This window comes from Entelurus aequoreus, linkage group LG21 (assembly GCF_033978785.1).
Source record: "Entelurus aequoreus isolate RoL-2023_Sb linkage group LG21, RoL_Eaeq_v1.1, whole genome shotgun sequence".
Classification (NCBI taxonomy): Eukaryota; Metazoa; Chordata; class Actinopteri; order Syngnathiformes; family Syngnathidae; genus Entelurus; species Entelurus aequoreus.
This window is the reverse complement of record NC_084751.1, coordinates 14,041,265-14,055,643: the sequence shown is the minus strand read 5'-3', so window position 1 is coordinate 14,055,643 and position 14,379 is coordinate 14,041,265. Positions and strand designations below refer to the sequence as shown.

Here is a 14,379-nt window from a genome sequence, read left to right as displayed (position 1 = left end):
TGCAGTGATTTCTCCAGATTCTCTGAACCCTTTGATGATATTACGGACCGTAGATGGTGAAATCCCTAAATTCCTTGCAATAGCTGGTTGAGAAAGGTTTTTCTTAAACTGTTCAACAATTTGCTCACGCATTTGTTGACAAAGTGGTGACCCTCGCCCCATCCTTGTTTGTGAACGACTGAGCATTTCATGGACTCTACTTTTACCCCCAATCATGGCACCCACCTGTTCCCAATTTGCCTGTTCACCTGTGGGATGTTCCAAATAAGTGTTTGATGAGCATTCCTCAACTTTATCAGTATTTATTGCCACCTTTCCCAACTTCTTTGTCACGTGTTGCTGGCATCAAATTCTAAAGTTAATGATTATTTGCAAAAAAAATTTTTTTTTATCAGTTTGAACATCAAATATGTTGTCTTTGTAGCATATTCAACTGAATATGGGTTGAAAATAATTTGCAAATCATTTTATTCCGTTTGTATTTACATCTAACACAATTTCCCAACTCATAAGGAAACAGGGTTTGTATGTAAAACGGACCTAACTCGCCACAAGAATAACAACAAGATTGATTTTTCTAAAATTATTGTAAGGATTGAAAGTTGCCAGCAATCCCACATGGGTGCTCTGCATTGGTTATATCAGGGGTCGGCAACCCGCGGCTCTAGAGCCGCATGCGGCTCTTTAGCGCCGCCCTGGTGGCTCTCTGAAGCTTTTTCAAAAATGTATGAAAAATGGAAAAAGATGAGGGGAAAATTTTTTTGTTTTGTTTTAATATGGTTTCTGTAGGAGGACAAACATGACACAAACCTCCCTAATTGTTATAAAGCACACTGTTTGTATTAAACATGCTTCACTGATTCGAGTATTTGGCGAGCGCCGTTTTTTCCTACTGATTTTGGCGGTCCTTGAACTCACCTTCAGTTTGTTTACATGTATAACGTTCTCCGACTTTCTAGGACGTGTTTTATGCCACTTCTTTTTCTGTCTCATTTTGTCCACCACACTTTTAACGTTGTGCGTGAATACACAAAGGTGAGTTTTGTTGATGTTATTGACTTGTGTGGAGTGCTAATCAAACATATTTGGTCACTGCATGACTGCAAGCTAATCGATGCTAACATGCTATTTAGGCTAGCTATATGTACATATTGCATCATTATGCCTCATTTGTAGCTATATTTGAGCTCATTTAGTTTCCTTTAAGTCATCTCAATTCAATGTATATCTCATGACACACTATCTGTATGTAATATGGCTTCTAATTTGTTGCGGCTCCAGACAGATTTGTTTTTGTATTTTTGGTCCAATATGGCTCTTTCAACATTTTGGGTTGCCGACCCCTGGGTTATATAAGTACAATTAGCTCATTTTATTTTATTTTTTTACTTACGAAAAAGCAATATTGTAATTAAAGTAGAAACATTTACTATGTAGAATAAATGTTTGTTTACCAACTAAATGTTGTGTTTTAGTGAACATGGTTGATTGGAGGTTCTGGGCTCTCCCCTGGATTTCTTCCCCCGCCAAGCTCACCTGTGCTGCCGCCTCCTGGACGGCCGTGCATCGCTGCGTGCGTGTGTGCGCACGGAGTGAGCGAGTCGACCGCGCTCGGCTCATAAGTACACGGCCACTCTGCTCGGCGCCTTCAAAGCACGCACAGGGGAAGCGGGGTCCAAATGGCGAGCACCGCACCTCCGCCATCGTCACTACCGCCGCTGCTCCTCCGGCTTCTCCTCGCCGGGCTCGCTCTCACGCGAACCGCGGAGCCGCTGCGGGCCGAGCGGGGAGGGGACGAGGGGACGCCCCGTGGCGGCGAGGGCCACCACGCGGCGGAGACGCCGTGCGAGATCAAGACCGTCACCGTCTCCACGCTGCCGGTTCTCCGGGAGAACGAGTTCAGCTTCACCGGTGTCGGAGCCGCCGGGAGCGCGGTGGGAGCAGGGGAAGTAGGAAGTAGTGTCGCCGGAGCAGGTGGCACCGCGGGAGGAGGACCAGGAGGAGGGGAGTCGCGGCTCTTGTTGTTCGTCAGGACGGATCTACCTGGGATGATTTCCGTCATGGATGATCTCGACAACACGGCTCTTCCTTACTTCACTCTCGGTAAGAACTACCAATACTCACCCGAGTCCATGTCGGTCCATGGCAGGCCTCCATGGGGACACCTCCAGCCACTAATTGCTGATTTAAGCATCTTAAATTACACCAATGTAGTTTTCTACAAATTTTTTTGTATTTTTCCATACAAAAAATATGTACTTTTATAACCATAAAATGTTAGGAGAAATAAAAAAAAGGTTGTTTTGTTTACTATTAAACAGGTCATTTTTCACTAAGAGATATTGAAGCCACACACAAAAATAAACAATAGTTGAACTAAGCGGAAAAGTTTGCAAAATTATGACAACAAAATGTTACAAGGATTAAGTCACATTGTAATATTCCAACATTAACATTTTATTTTGTTGTGCTAAAAGTTGTCCCGATACCGATATTGTGGCATTGGTACCGGTACCAATATGTATTTCCATGCTTTTCAAAATAAAGGGCACCACAAAAAAATACACTATTAAAATGTTATCATACGATAAACTTATGTTTCTTATTGCACTCTGAGAACAACTTTGGCATTAAAAATTAAATGGAATAAGCACTTATTATTATGTTGTTTGGATACTTTAGTTTTGAGCCCCCATGGTGCGCCATCATGTCCATGAAAAAAAAAAAAAGTACTGGTATTTTTCAAATGCAGTATAGTACCTTTTTTTTAATTCATTAGTACCACGGTGCTTTATTAATACCCGTATACCGTACAATCCGAGGTTATTTTTCACTAAGAGGTATTGAAGCCACACACAAAAATAAACAATAGTTGAACTAAGCGGAAAAAGTTTGAAAATTATGACAACGAAATGTTACAAGGATTAAGTCACACTGTAATATTACAAGATTAACATTTTATTTTGTTGTGCTAAAAGTTGTCATTTTAAAAGAATTCAAGAGAAAATGTTGCTATTAGTGTTGTACCCCAGTACCAATATGTATTTCCATACTTTTCAAAATAAAGGGCACCACAAAAAAATACACTATTAAAATGTTATCATACGATAAACATATGTTTCTTATTGCACTCTGAGAACAACTTTGGCATTAAAAATTAAATGTAATACGCACTTATTATTATGTTGTTTGGATACTTTAGTTTTGGGTCCCCATGGTGCGCCATCATGTCCATGGAAAAAAAAAGGACTGGTATTTTTCAAATGCAGTATACAACCTTTTTTTAATTCATTAGTACCACGGTGCTTTATTAATACCCCTATACTGTACAATCCGAGGTTATTTTTCACTAAGAGGTATTGAAGCCACACACAAAAATAAACAATAGTTGAACTAAGCGGAAAAGTTTTTAAATTATGACAACGAAATGTTACAAGGATTAAGTGACACTGTAATATTACAAGATTAACATTTTATTTTGTTGTGCTAAAAGTTGTCATTTTAAAATAATTCAATGTTGCGATTAGTGTTGTCCCAATACCAACATTTTGGCATTGGTACCGGTACCAATATGTATTTCCATACTTTTCAAAATAAAGGGCACCACAAAAAAATACACTATTAAAATGTTATCATACAATAAACATATGTTTGTTATTGCACTCAGAGAACAATTTTGGCATTAAAAATTAAATGTAATAAGCACTTATTATTATGTTGTTTGGATACTTTAGTTTTGAGCCCCCATGGTGCGCCATCATGTCCATGGGAAAAAAAAAAGTACTGGTATTTTTCAAATGCAGTATAGTACCTTTTTTTTAATTCATTAGTACCACGGTGCTTTATTAATACCCGTATACCGTACAATCCGAGGTTATTTTTCACTAAGAGGTATTGAAGTCACACCTAAAATAAACAATAGATGAACTAAGCGGAAAAAGTTTGAAAATTATGACAACGAAATGTTACAAGGATTAAGTGACACTGTAATATTACAAGATTAACATTTTATTTTGTTGTGCTAAAAGTTGTCATTTTAAAAGAATTCAAGAGAAAATGTTGCTATTAGTGTTGTACCCCAGTACCAATATGTATTTCCATACTTTTCAAAATAAAGGGCACCACAAAAAAAATACACTATTAAAATGTTATCATACGATAAACTTATGTTTCTTATTGCACTCTGAGAACAACTTTGGCATTAAAAATTAAATGTAATAAGCACTTATTATTTTGTTGTTTGGATACTTTAGTTTTGAGCCCCCATGGTGCGCCATCATGTCCATGAAAAAAAAAAAAAGTACTGGTATTTTTCAAATGCAGTATAGTACCTTTTTTTTAATTCATTAGTACCACGGTGCTTTATTAATACCCGTATACCGTACAATCCGAGGTTATTTTTCACTAAGAGGTATTGAAGTCACACCTAAAATAAACAATAGATGAACTAAGCGGAAAAAGTTTGAAAATTATGACAACGAAATGTTACAAGGATTAAGTGACACTGTAATATTACAAGATTAACATTTTATTTTGTTGTGCTAAAAGTTGTCATTTTAAAAGAATTCAAGAGAAAATGTTGCTATTAGTGTTGTACCCCAGTACCAATATGTATTTCCATACTTTTCAAAATAAAGGGCACCACAAAAAAATACACTATTAAAATGTTATCATACGATAAACATATGTTTCTTATTGCACTCTGAGAACACCTTTGGCATTAAAAATTAAATGTAATAAGCACTTATTATTATGTTGTTTGGATACTTTAGTTTTGGGTCCCCATGGTGCGCCATCATGTCCATGGGGGAAAAAAAAGTACTGGTATTTTTCAAATGCAGTATAGTTCCTTTTTTTAATTCATTAGTACCGCGGTGCTTCATTAATACCCGTATTCCGTACAATCCTAGGTCATTTTTTACTAACAGGTATTGAAGTCACACCAAAAATAAACAATAGTTGAACTAAGCGGAAAAGTTTGAAAATTATGAAAACGAAATGTTACAAGTATTAAGTCACACTGTAATATTACAAGATTAACATTTTATTTTGTTGTGCTAAAAGTTGTCATTTTAAAATAATTCAATATTGCGATTAGTGTTGTCCCAATACCAATATTTTGGCATTGGTACCGGTACCAATATGTATTTCCATACTTTTCAAAATAAAGGGCACCACAAAAAAATACACTTTTAAAATGTTATCATACAGTAAACATATGTTTGTTATTGCACTCAGAGAACAATTTGGGCATTAAAAATTAAATGTAATAAGCCCTTATTATTATGTTGTTTGGATACTTTAGTTTTGGGTCCCCATGGTGCGCCATCATGTCCGTGGGAAGAAAAAAAGTACTGGTATTTTTCAAATGCAGTATAGTTCCTTTTTTTAATTCATTAGTACCGCGGTGCTTCATTAATACCCGTATTCCGTACAATCCTAGGTCATTTTTTACTAACAGGTATTGAAGTCACACCAAAAATAAACAATAGTTGAACTAAGCGGAAAAGTTTGAAAATTATGACAACGAAATGTTACAAGGATTAAGTCACACTGTAATATTACAAGATTAACATTTTATTTTGTTGTGCTAAAAGTTGTCATTTTAAAAGAATTCAAGAGAAAATGTTGCTATTAGTGTTGTACCCCAGTACCAATATGTATTTCCATACTTTTCAAAATAAAGGGCACCACAAAAAAATACACTATTAAAATGTTATCATACGATAAACATATGTTTCTTATTGCACTCTGAGAACAACTTTGGCATTAAAAATTAAATGTAATACGCACTTATTATTATGTTGTTTGGATACTTTAGTTTTGGGTCCCCGTGGTGCGCCATCATGTCCATGGAAAAAAAAAGTACTGGTATTTTTCAAATGCAGTATACAACCTTTTTTTAATTCATTAGTACCACGGTGCTTTATTAATACCCCTATACTGTACAATCCGAGGTTATTTTTCACTAAGAGGTATTGAAGCCACACACAAAAATAAACAATAGTTGAACTAAGCGGAAAAGTTTTTAAATTATGACAACGAAATGTTACAAGGATTAAGTGACACTGTAATATTACAAGATTAACATTTTATTTTGTTGTGCTAAAAGTTGTCATTTTAAAATAATTCAATGTTGCGATTAGTGTTGTCCCAATACCAATATTTTGGCATTGGTACCGGTACCAATATGTATTTCCATGCTTTTCAAAATAAAGGGCACCACAAAAAAATACACTATTAAAATGTTATCATACGATAAACTTATGTTTCTTATTGCACTCTGAGAACAACTTTGGCATTAAAAATTAAATGTAATAAGCACTTATTATTTTGTTGTTTGGATACTTTAGTTTTGAGCCCCCATGGTGCGCCATCATGTCCATGAAAAAAAAAAAAGTACTGGTATTTTTCAAATGCAGTATAGTACCTTTTTTTTAATTCATTAGTACCACGGTGCTTTATTAATACCCGTATACCGTACAATCCGAGGTTATTTTTCACTAAGAGGTATTGAAGTCACACCTAAAATAAACAATAGATGAACTAAGCGGAAAAAGTTTGAAAATTATGACAACGAAATGTTACAAGGATTAAGTGACACTGTAATATTACAAGATTAACATTTTATTTTGTTGTGCTAAAAGTTGTCATTTTAAAAGAATTCAAGAGAAAATGTTGCTATTAGTGTTGTACCCCAGTACCAATATGTATTTCCATACTTTTCAAAATAAAGGGCACCACAAAAAAATACACTATTAAAATGTTATCATACGATAAACATATGTTTCTTATTGCACTCTGAGAACACCTTTGGCATTAAAAATTAAATGTAATAAGCACTTATTATTATGTTGTTTGGATACTTTAGTTTTGGGTCCCCATGGTGCGCCATCATGTCCATGGGAAAAAAAAAAGTACTGGTATTTTTCAAATGCAGTATAGTTCCTTTTTTTAATTCATTAGTACCGCGGTGCTTCATTAATACCCGTATTCCGTACAATCCTAGGTCATTTTTTACTAACAGGTATTGAAGTCACACCAAAAATAAACAATAGTTGAACTAAGCGGAAAAGTTTGAAAATTATGACAACGAAATGTTACAAGTATTAAGTCACACTGTAATATTACAAGATTAACATTTTATTTTGTTGTGCTAAAAGTTGTCATTTTAAAATAATTCAAAATTGCGATTAGTGTTGTCCCAATACCAATATTTTGGCATTGGTACCGGTACCAATATGTATTTCCATACTTTTCAAAATAAAGGGCACCACAAAAAAATACACTTTTAAAATGTTATCATACAATAAACATATGTTTGTTATTGCACTCAGAGAACAATTTTGGCATTAAAAATTAAATGTAATAAGCACTTATTATTATGTTGTTTGGATACTTTAGTTTTGAGTCCCCATGGTGCGCCATCATGTCCATGGGGAAAAAAAAAGTACTGGTATTTTTCAAATGCAGTATACAACCTTTTTTTCATTCATTAGTACCGCGGTGCTTTATTAATACCCGTATACCGTACAATCCAAGGTTATTTTTCACTAAGAGGTATTGAAGTCACACCAAAAATAAACAATAGATGAACTAAGCGGAAAAAGTTAGAAAATTATGACAACGAAATGTTGCAAGTATTAAGTCACACTGTAATATTACAAGATTAACATTTTATTTTGTTGTGCTAAAAGTTGTCATTTTAAAATAATTCAATATTGCGATTAGTGCTGTCCCAATACCAATATTTTTGGTATGTATATGTATTTCCATACTTTTCAAAATAAAGGGCACCACAAAAAAATACACTTTTAAAATGTTATCATACAATAAACATATGTTTGTTATTGCACTCAGAGAACAATTTTGGCATTAAAAATTAAATGTAATAAGCACTTATTATTATGTTGTTTGGATACTTTAGTTTTGAGTCCCCATGGTGCGCCATCATGTCCATGGGGAAAAAAAAGTACTGGTATTTTTCAAATGCAGTATACAACTTTTTTTCATTCATTAGTACCGCGGTGCTTTATTAATACCCGTATACCATACAATCCAAGGTTATTTTTCACTAAGAGGTATTGAAGTCACACCAAAAATAAACAATAGATGAACTAAGCGGAAAAAGTTTGAAAATTATGACAACAAAATGTTACAAGGATTAAGTCACACTGTCGTCGTAATATTACAAGATTAACATTTTATTTTGTTGTGCTAAAAGTTGTCATTTTACAAGAATTTAAGAGAGAATTGCAATGTTGCGATTAGTGTTGTCCCGGTACCAATATTTTGGCATCGGTACCTGGACCAATATGTATTTCGATACTTTTCAACATAAAGGGCACCATCAAAAAATACACTACACAATAAACACGTTTGTTATTGCACTCAGAGAACAATTTTGGCATTAAATGTTAAATTAAATGTAGTCAGCACTTATTATTCTGTTGTTTGGATACTTTACATAAGTTGGGGTCCCCATGGTGCACCATCATGTCCATGAAAAAAAAAAGTACTGGTATTTATAAAACACAGTATAGTACCTTTTTTGTAATTCATTACTACCGCGGTACTTTATTAATACCCGTATACCGTACAATCCTAGTTGCGATTAGGACTGCGATGATTCATCAAATATTATAACTAAATTAATCGATTAATCGTTGCAACCCTACTAGTAACATTGCAACATTTTCCTAAATTTGTTTCAATGAAATATGACTTTTATCACAAACTCACTCTTGTATCATTACAACTTTTTTCTCGTAACAGTGGTACTTAATTTAGGGGCGGTATTGCTCTGTTGGTAAAGTGGCCGTGCCAGCAACTTGAGGGTTCCAGGTTCGATCCCTGCTTCCACCATTGCCGTTGTGTCGTTGGGCAAGACACTTTACCCACCTGCTCCCAGTGCCATCCACACTGGTTTAAATGTAATTTAGATATTGGGTGTCACTATGTAAAAGCGCTTTGAGTCACTAGAGAAAAGCGCTATATAAATATAATTCACTTCACTTCACTTAATTTCTATAAGACTTTTTTTTTTTAAACTTTGTTTATTTTGGCATCTCAACTTACTTTAAAATGCTCCAATGTAGTTTTCACAGACTTTTTCTATTTCCATTGTGATTATAATCAACGCGAAGCTATTACATGGGTGTCTGTAAGAAAAACAGTTGTGTTTGCTATTAAACAGGTCATTTTTTACTAAGAGGTCACACCAAAAATAAGTAGTTGAACTAAACGGAAAAGTTTTAAAATTATGACAACAAAATGTTACAAGGATTAAAGGCCTACTGAAATATTTTTTAAAAAATTTAAACGGGGATAGCAGATACATTCTATGTCATACTTGATCATTTCGCGATATTGCCATATGTTTGCTGAAAGGATTTAGTAGAGAACATCGACGATAAAGTTTGTAGGGCTGCAACAACTAATCGATTAAATCGATTAAAATCAATTAAAATTGATTATAAAAATAGTTGCCGATTAATTTAGTCATCGATTCGTTGAATCTATGATATGCGCATGCGCAGAGGCTTTTTATTTTTTATTTTATTTAATTTTTTTATTTTTTTATTTTTTTTAATAAATCTTTATTTATGAACTGCAACATGTACAAACAGCTGAGAAACAATAATCAAAATAAGTATGGTGCCAGTATGCTGGTTTTTTTCAATAAAATACTGGAAATGATATAAATGTAGTTTGTCTCTTTTATTCGATTATTAATCGATTAATCAAATTAATAATCGACAGATTAATCGATTATCAAATTAATCGTTAGTTGCAGCCCTAAAAGTTTGCAACTTTTGATCGCTGATAAAAAAAGCCTTGCCTGTACCGGAAGTAGCGTGACGTCACAGGTTGAAGGGCTGCTCACATTTCCCCATTGTTTACAATGCAGCGAGAGCGATTCGGACCGAAAACCGACGATTACCCCATTAATTTGAGCGAGGCTGAAAGATTCGTGGATGAGGAACGTGAGAGTGAAGGACTAGAGTGCAGTGCAGGACGTATCTTTTTTCGCTCTGACCGTAACTTAGGTACAAGGGTTCATTGGATTCCACACTTTCTCCTTTTTCTATTGTGGATCACGGATTTGTATTTTAAACCACCTTGGATACTATATCCTCTTGAAAATGAGAGACGAGAACGCGAAATGGAAATTCACAGTGACTTTTATCTCCACGACAATACATCGGCGAAGCTCTTTAGCTACGGAGCTAACGTGATAGCATCGTGCTTAAATGCAGAAAGAAAGAAAATAAATAAACCCCTGACTGGAAGGATAGACAGAAAATCAACAATACTATTAAACCATGGACATGTAACTACGCGGTTAATGCTTTCCAGCCTGTCAAAGCTTAACAATGCTGTTGCTAATGACGCCATTGAAGCTAACTTAGCTACGGGACCTCACAGAGCTATGCTAAAAACATTAGCTATCCACCTACGCCAGCCAGCCCTTATCTGCTCATCAACACCCGTGCTCACCTGCGTTCCAGCGATCGACGGAGCGACGAAGGACTTCACCCGATCATAGATGCGGTCGGCGGCCCGGAGACGGAGGAAGTCAAGGTGAGGTCGACGCCTAGCGCGTCTGCTATCCATCTCAAAGTCCTCCTGGTTGTGTTGCTGCAGCCAGCCGCTAATACACCGATCCCACCTACAGCTTTCTTCTTTGCAGTCTTCATTGTTCATTAAACAAATTGCAAAAGATTCACTAACACAGATGTCCAGAATACTGTGGAATTATGTGGTGAAAACAGAGCTTTTTGTATTGGATCCAATGGGGTCCGAATACTTCCGTTCACTCCGTGACGTCACGCGCAAACGTCATCATACCGAGACATTTTCAACCGGAAGTTTTGCAGGAAATTTAAAATCGCACTTTATAAGTTAACCCGGCCGTATTGGCATGTGTTGCAATGTTAAGATTTCATCATTGATATATACACTATCAGACTGCGTGGTCGGTAGTAGTGGGTTTCAGTAGGCCTTTAAGTCACACTGTCATTAGAAAAACGTAATATGACAAGATGAACATTTTATTTTGTTGTGCCAACAGTTGTCATTTTACAATAATTTAAGAGAAAATTGCAGTGCTGCGATTAGTGTTGTCCCAATACCAATATTTTGGCATTGGTACCGGTACCAATATCTACTTCGATACTTTTCAAAATAAAGGGCACCGCAAAAAAATACACTATTAAAATCTTATCATACAATAAACATATGTTTCTTATTGCACTCTGAGAACAATTTATATTCCGTTGCTTTGATTAATGTTTAAACTTTTAGGACTTTACCCCTTTTTCTCTAAAATCACCACACTAGTGCCCTAACAGGAAAATAATCCACAAATCCATCCTAAATAATCAATTTGATGTATGGCAATAAAGTTGTCATTTTAGAGGAAAGAAAATACAACTTCCAAGTCGAGGAGGAAGTCACACTTTTACTGGAATTTTTGTATTTATTATTTCAGCCAAAATATTTTCCAAACATATTTACTGCAACAACATTGCAAAGCTGCGACAAAGTTGTCTTCACATAAAATTATACAGCCAAACAAAGTAAAAAAAAACTATTCTTGAAGTTACGGAAATAAAGTCAGACTTTTATGAGAAAAAAAAAGTTGTACCGTATTTTCTGGACTATAAGGTGCACTTAAAATCCTTTTTTCCCTTCAAAACTCAACAGTGCACCTTATGTACAGAAACATTCTGGTTTTGCTTACCGACCTCGAAGCAATTTTATTTGGTACATGGTGTAATGATAAGTGTGACCAGTAGATGGCCGTCAAACATAAGAGATATGTGTAGACTGCATTATGATGGCAATATGACTGAAGTAAACAACAACATTTTGTATGTTCCATTGAAAATATAGAACATTACACACACACAAATCTATCAAAATGTTTTAGTACAACTTTGGTAAGCTATGAAACTGCACCACTTGATGTGCTTCAACATACGATTATCCGGTGCGCCTTATGGTCCGGAAAATATGGTAAAGAACATTTCTTGAAGTTACGGGAATAAAGTCAGACTTTTATGAGAAAAAAAAGTTGTACTATTTCATGATAAACGTGATTCTACAAACATTAAGACTGCATGCAATGTTTTTTAGAGGATTTATGGTCGCAATAGAGGACTCCCACGAGCTTCATTGTTAGCCATCTCATACTTGCCGTTTATTACCGTACAAATTAGAAAGCAAAAGAAGAAGAAGGAGAAAGTGTTCTTGTCTTTCATTGGAATTGTGAATGATTGGCAACATTCCAAACAAGGGCAGTTCCCCATTTAAAGTTACAATAACAAAGGTGTAATGTTAGAGGACAATATTGGTAATGTAATCTGTAACGTAAGTCCCACTGTTACAAGCAAATCCATTTTTGTGATAAAGGTTGTGACTTTTATATACAGTATGGGAAATGTTACGAGATATGTTAGTCTGGGGTGTCAAACTCATTTTAGCTCAGGATCCGCATTGAGGAAAATCTGTGCACACGCGGGCCGGACTATTAAAATCATGGCAACAAAACTAAAGAATAAAGAGAACTTCAGATTGCTTTCTTTGTCTTACTTTGGCCCAAAAAAGAACAAACACATTGTGAAAATATTACAATAAAAATATAGAAAAAAATACCGGCAGCAGTAAAGTTTAGATCCATGAAGGAAAGAAGAAAGTAAATGAATGTTTATAACTGAATACATTTACATATGCATACAAATGTATTTTCTTTTGTATTATTTTTTTAGAATTAATTAACGTTTATGACAACTTTTTTCCAAAACACAATTTAGAATGTAAGATATAACAGGATAATGTTATCAGACGGGTTTCAAAACAAAAAAGTGGGACCCCAAAAATTGACTGTGGGACCCCATTTTTAGGACTTGATGGGGACCCCACTTTGAAAATTCCTAGCGCCAACACTGATGGAGTATTGTTGCGTACAAAACAGCAGCAGGTGGCTGTGGCCTGCGGGCCGGTTCTAATACTACCGTATTTTCCGCACTATAAGGCGCACTGGATTATAAGGCGCACTTTCAATGAATGGCATATTTCAAAACTTTGTTCATACTGTATATAAGGCGCACCGGATTATAAGGCGCACCTATGCATCCATTAGATGGCGCTGCGCTAAAGGGAATGTCATCAAAACAGTCATATAGGTCAGTCAAACTTTATTAATGGATTACAAACCAGCGTTCTGACAACTCTGTTCACTCCCAAAATGAATAAACAGCTGTTTTATTATTTTCCCCGAGGTAAAGTCAGTGACGTGGTGTTTTGTTTATCTTTTAACAACAGCAAGATGTAGTGCAACATTTATATCACATAGTGGAGGGGAACTTTTCCCTGATTCAATAAACACGTAAAAAACAGTGATACTGTTACGGTAAATCAAACATTAGTGCAATCACAATATAGTAACACTGGAAATAGTGCAGAGCAATAACAATATCAATAACTCAACGTTGCTCAAACGTTAATGTTACACACAAAATAAACATGTAAAGCTCACTTTATGAAGTTATTCCTCATCCACAAATCCCTCGAATTCTTCTTCTTCAGGGTCCGAATTAAACACCACTAATTTGTTTATGTTAAATTCTCTCGCTGCTGCTCTATTCCTGTGTTCCACTGCGTGACTGATCGTCTTAAGTTTAAACTCTGCGTCGTAAGCGTGTCTCTTAATAGGAGCCATTTTTGGGTTAGAAGCGCTTCTTCTACGGGGGAAAATGAACTCGGCTAGAGATGTCTGATAATACCGGCCTGCCGATATTATCGGACGATAAATGCTTTAAAATGTAATATCGGAAATTATCGGTATAGTTTTTTTAATTATCGGTATCGGTATTTTATTTTTTAATTTTTTTTGTTGTTGTTTTTTTTAATTAAATCAACATAAAAAACACAAGATACACTTACAATTAGTGCAGCAACCCAAAAAACCTCCCTCCCCCATTTACACTAATTCACACTAATTCACACAAAAGGGTTGTTTCTTTCTGTTATTAATATTCTGGTTCCTACATTATATAAATATATATCAATACAGTCTGCAAGGGATACAGTCCATAAGGACACATGATTGTGCGTGCTGCTGGTCCACTAATAGTACTAACCTTTAACAGTTAATTTTACTAATTTTCATTAATTACTAGTTTCTATGTAACTGTTTTTATATTATTTTACTTTCTTTTTTATTCAAGAAAATGTTTTTAATTTATTTATCTTATTTTATAATTTTTTTTAAAAAGGACCTTATCTTCACCATACCTGATTGTCCAAATTAGGCATAATAATGTGTTAATTCCACAAATGTATATATATGTATCGGTTGATATCGGTATCAGT

General features: G+C 35.0%; 1 protein-coding gene across 3 annotated transcripts in view; it reads left to right on the top strand.

The window, feature by feature from the left end:
* Positions 1-14,379, top strand: part of LOC133638425 (astrotactin-2-like) — a 910,889-nt gene that overhangs the window by 118,081 nt on the left and 778,429 nt on the right. The window contains exons 1-2 of one of the 3 annotated variants that reach the window (XM_062031013.1): positions 950-1,035; positions 1,476-2,103. The exons of the other annotated variants lie outside the window; for them this stretch is intronic. Of the exons in view, the coding sequence (XP_061886997.1) occupies positions 1,680-2,103 (424 nt within the window). The 5' untranslated portion in view covers positions 950-1,035; positions 1,476-1,679. Of the gene's footprint in view, positions 1-949; positions 1,036-1,475; positions 2,104-14,379 lie in introns of those variants that run through there. 3 annotated transcript variants of the gene reach the window in all.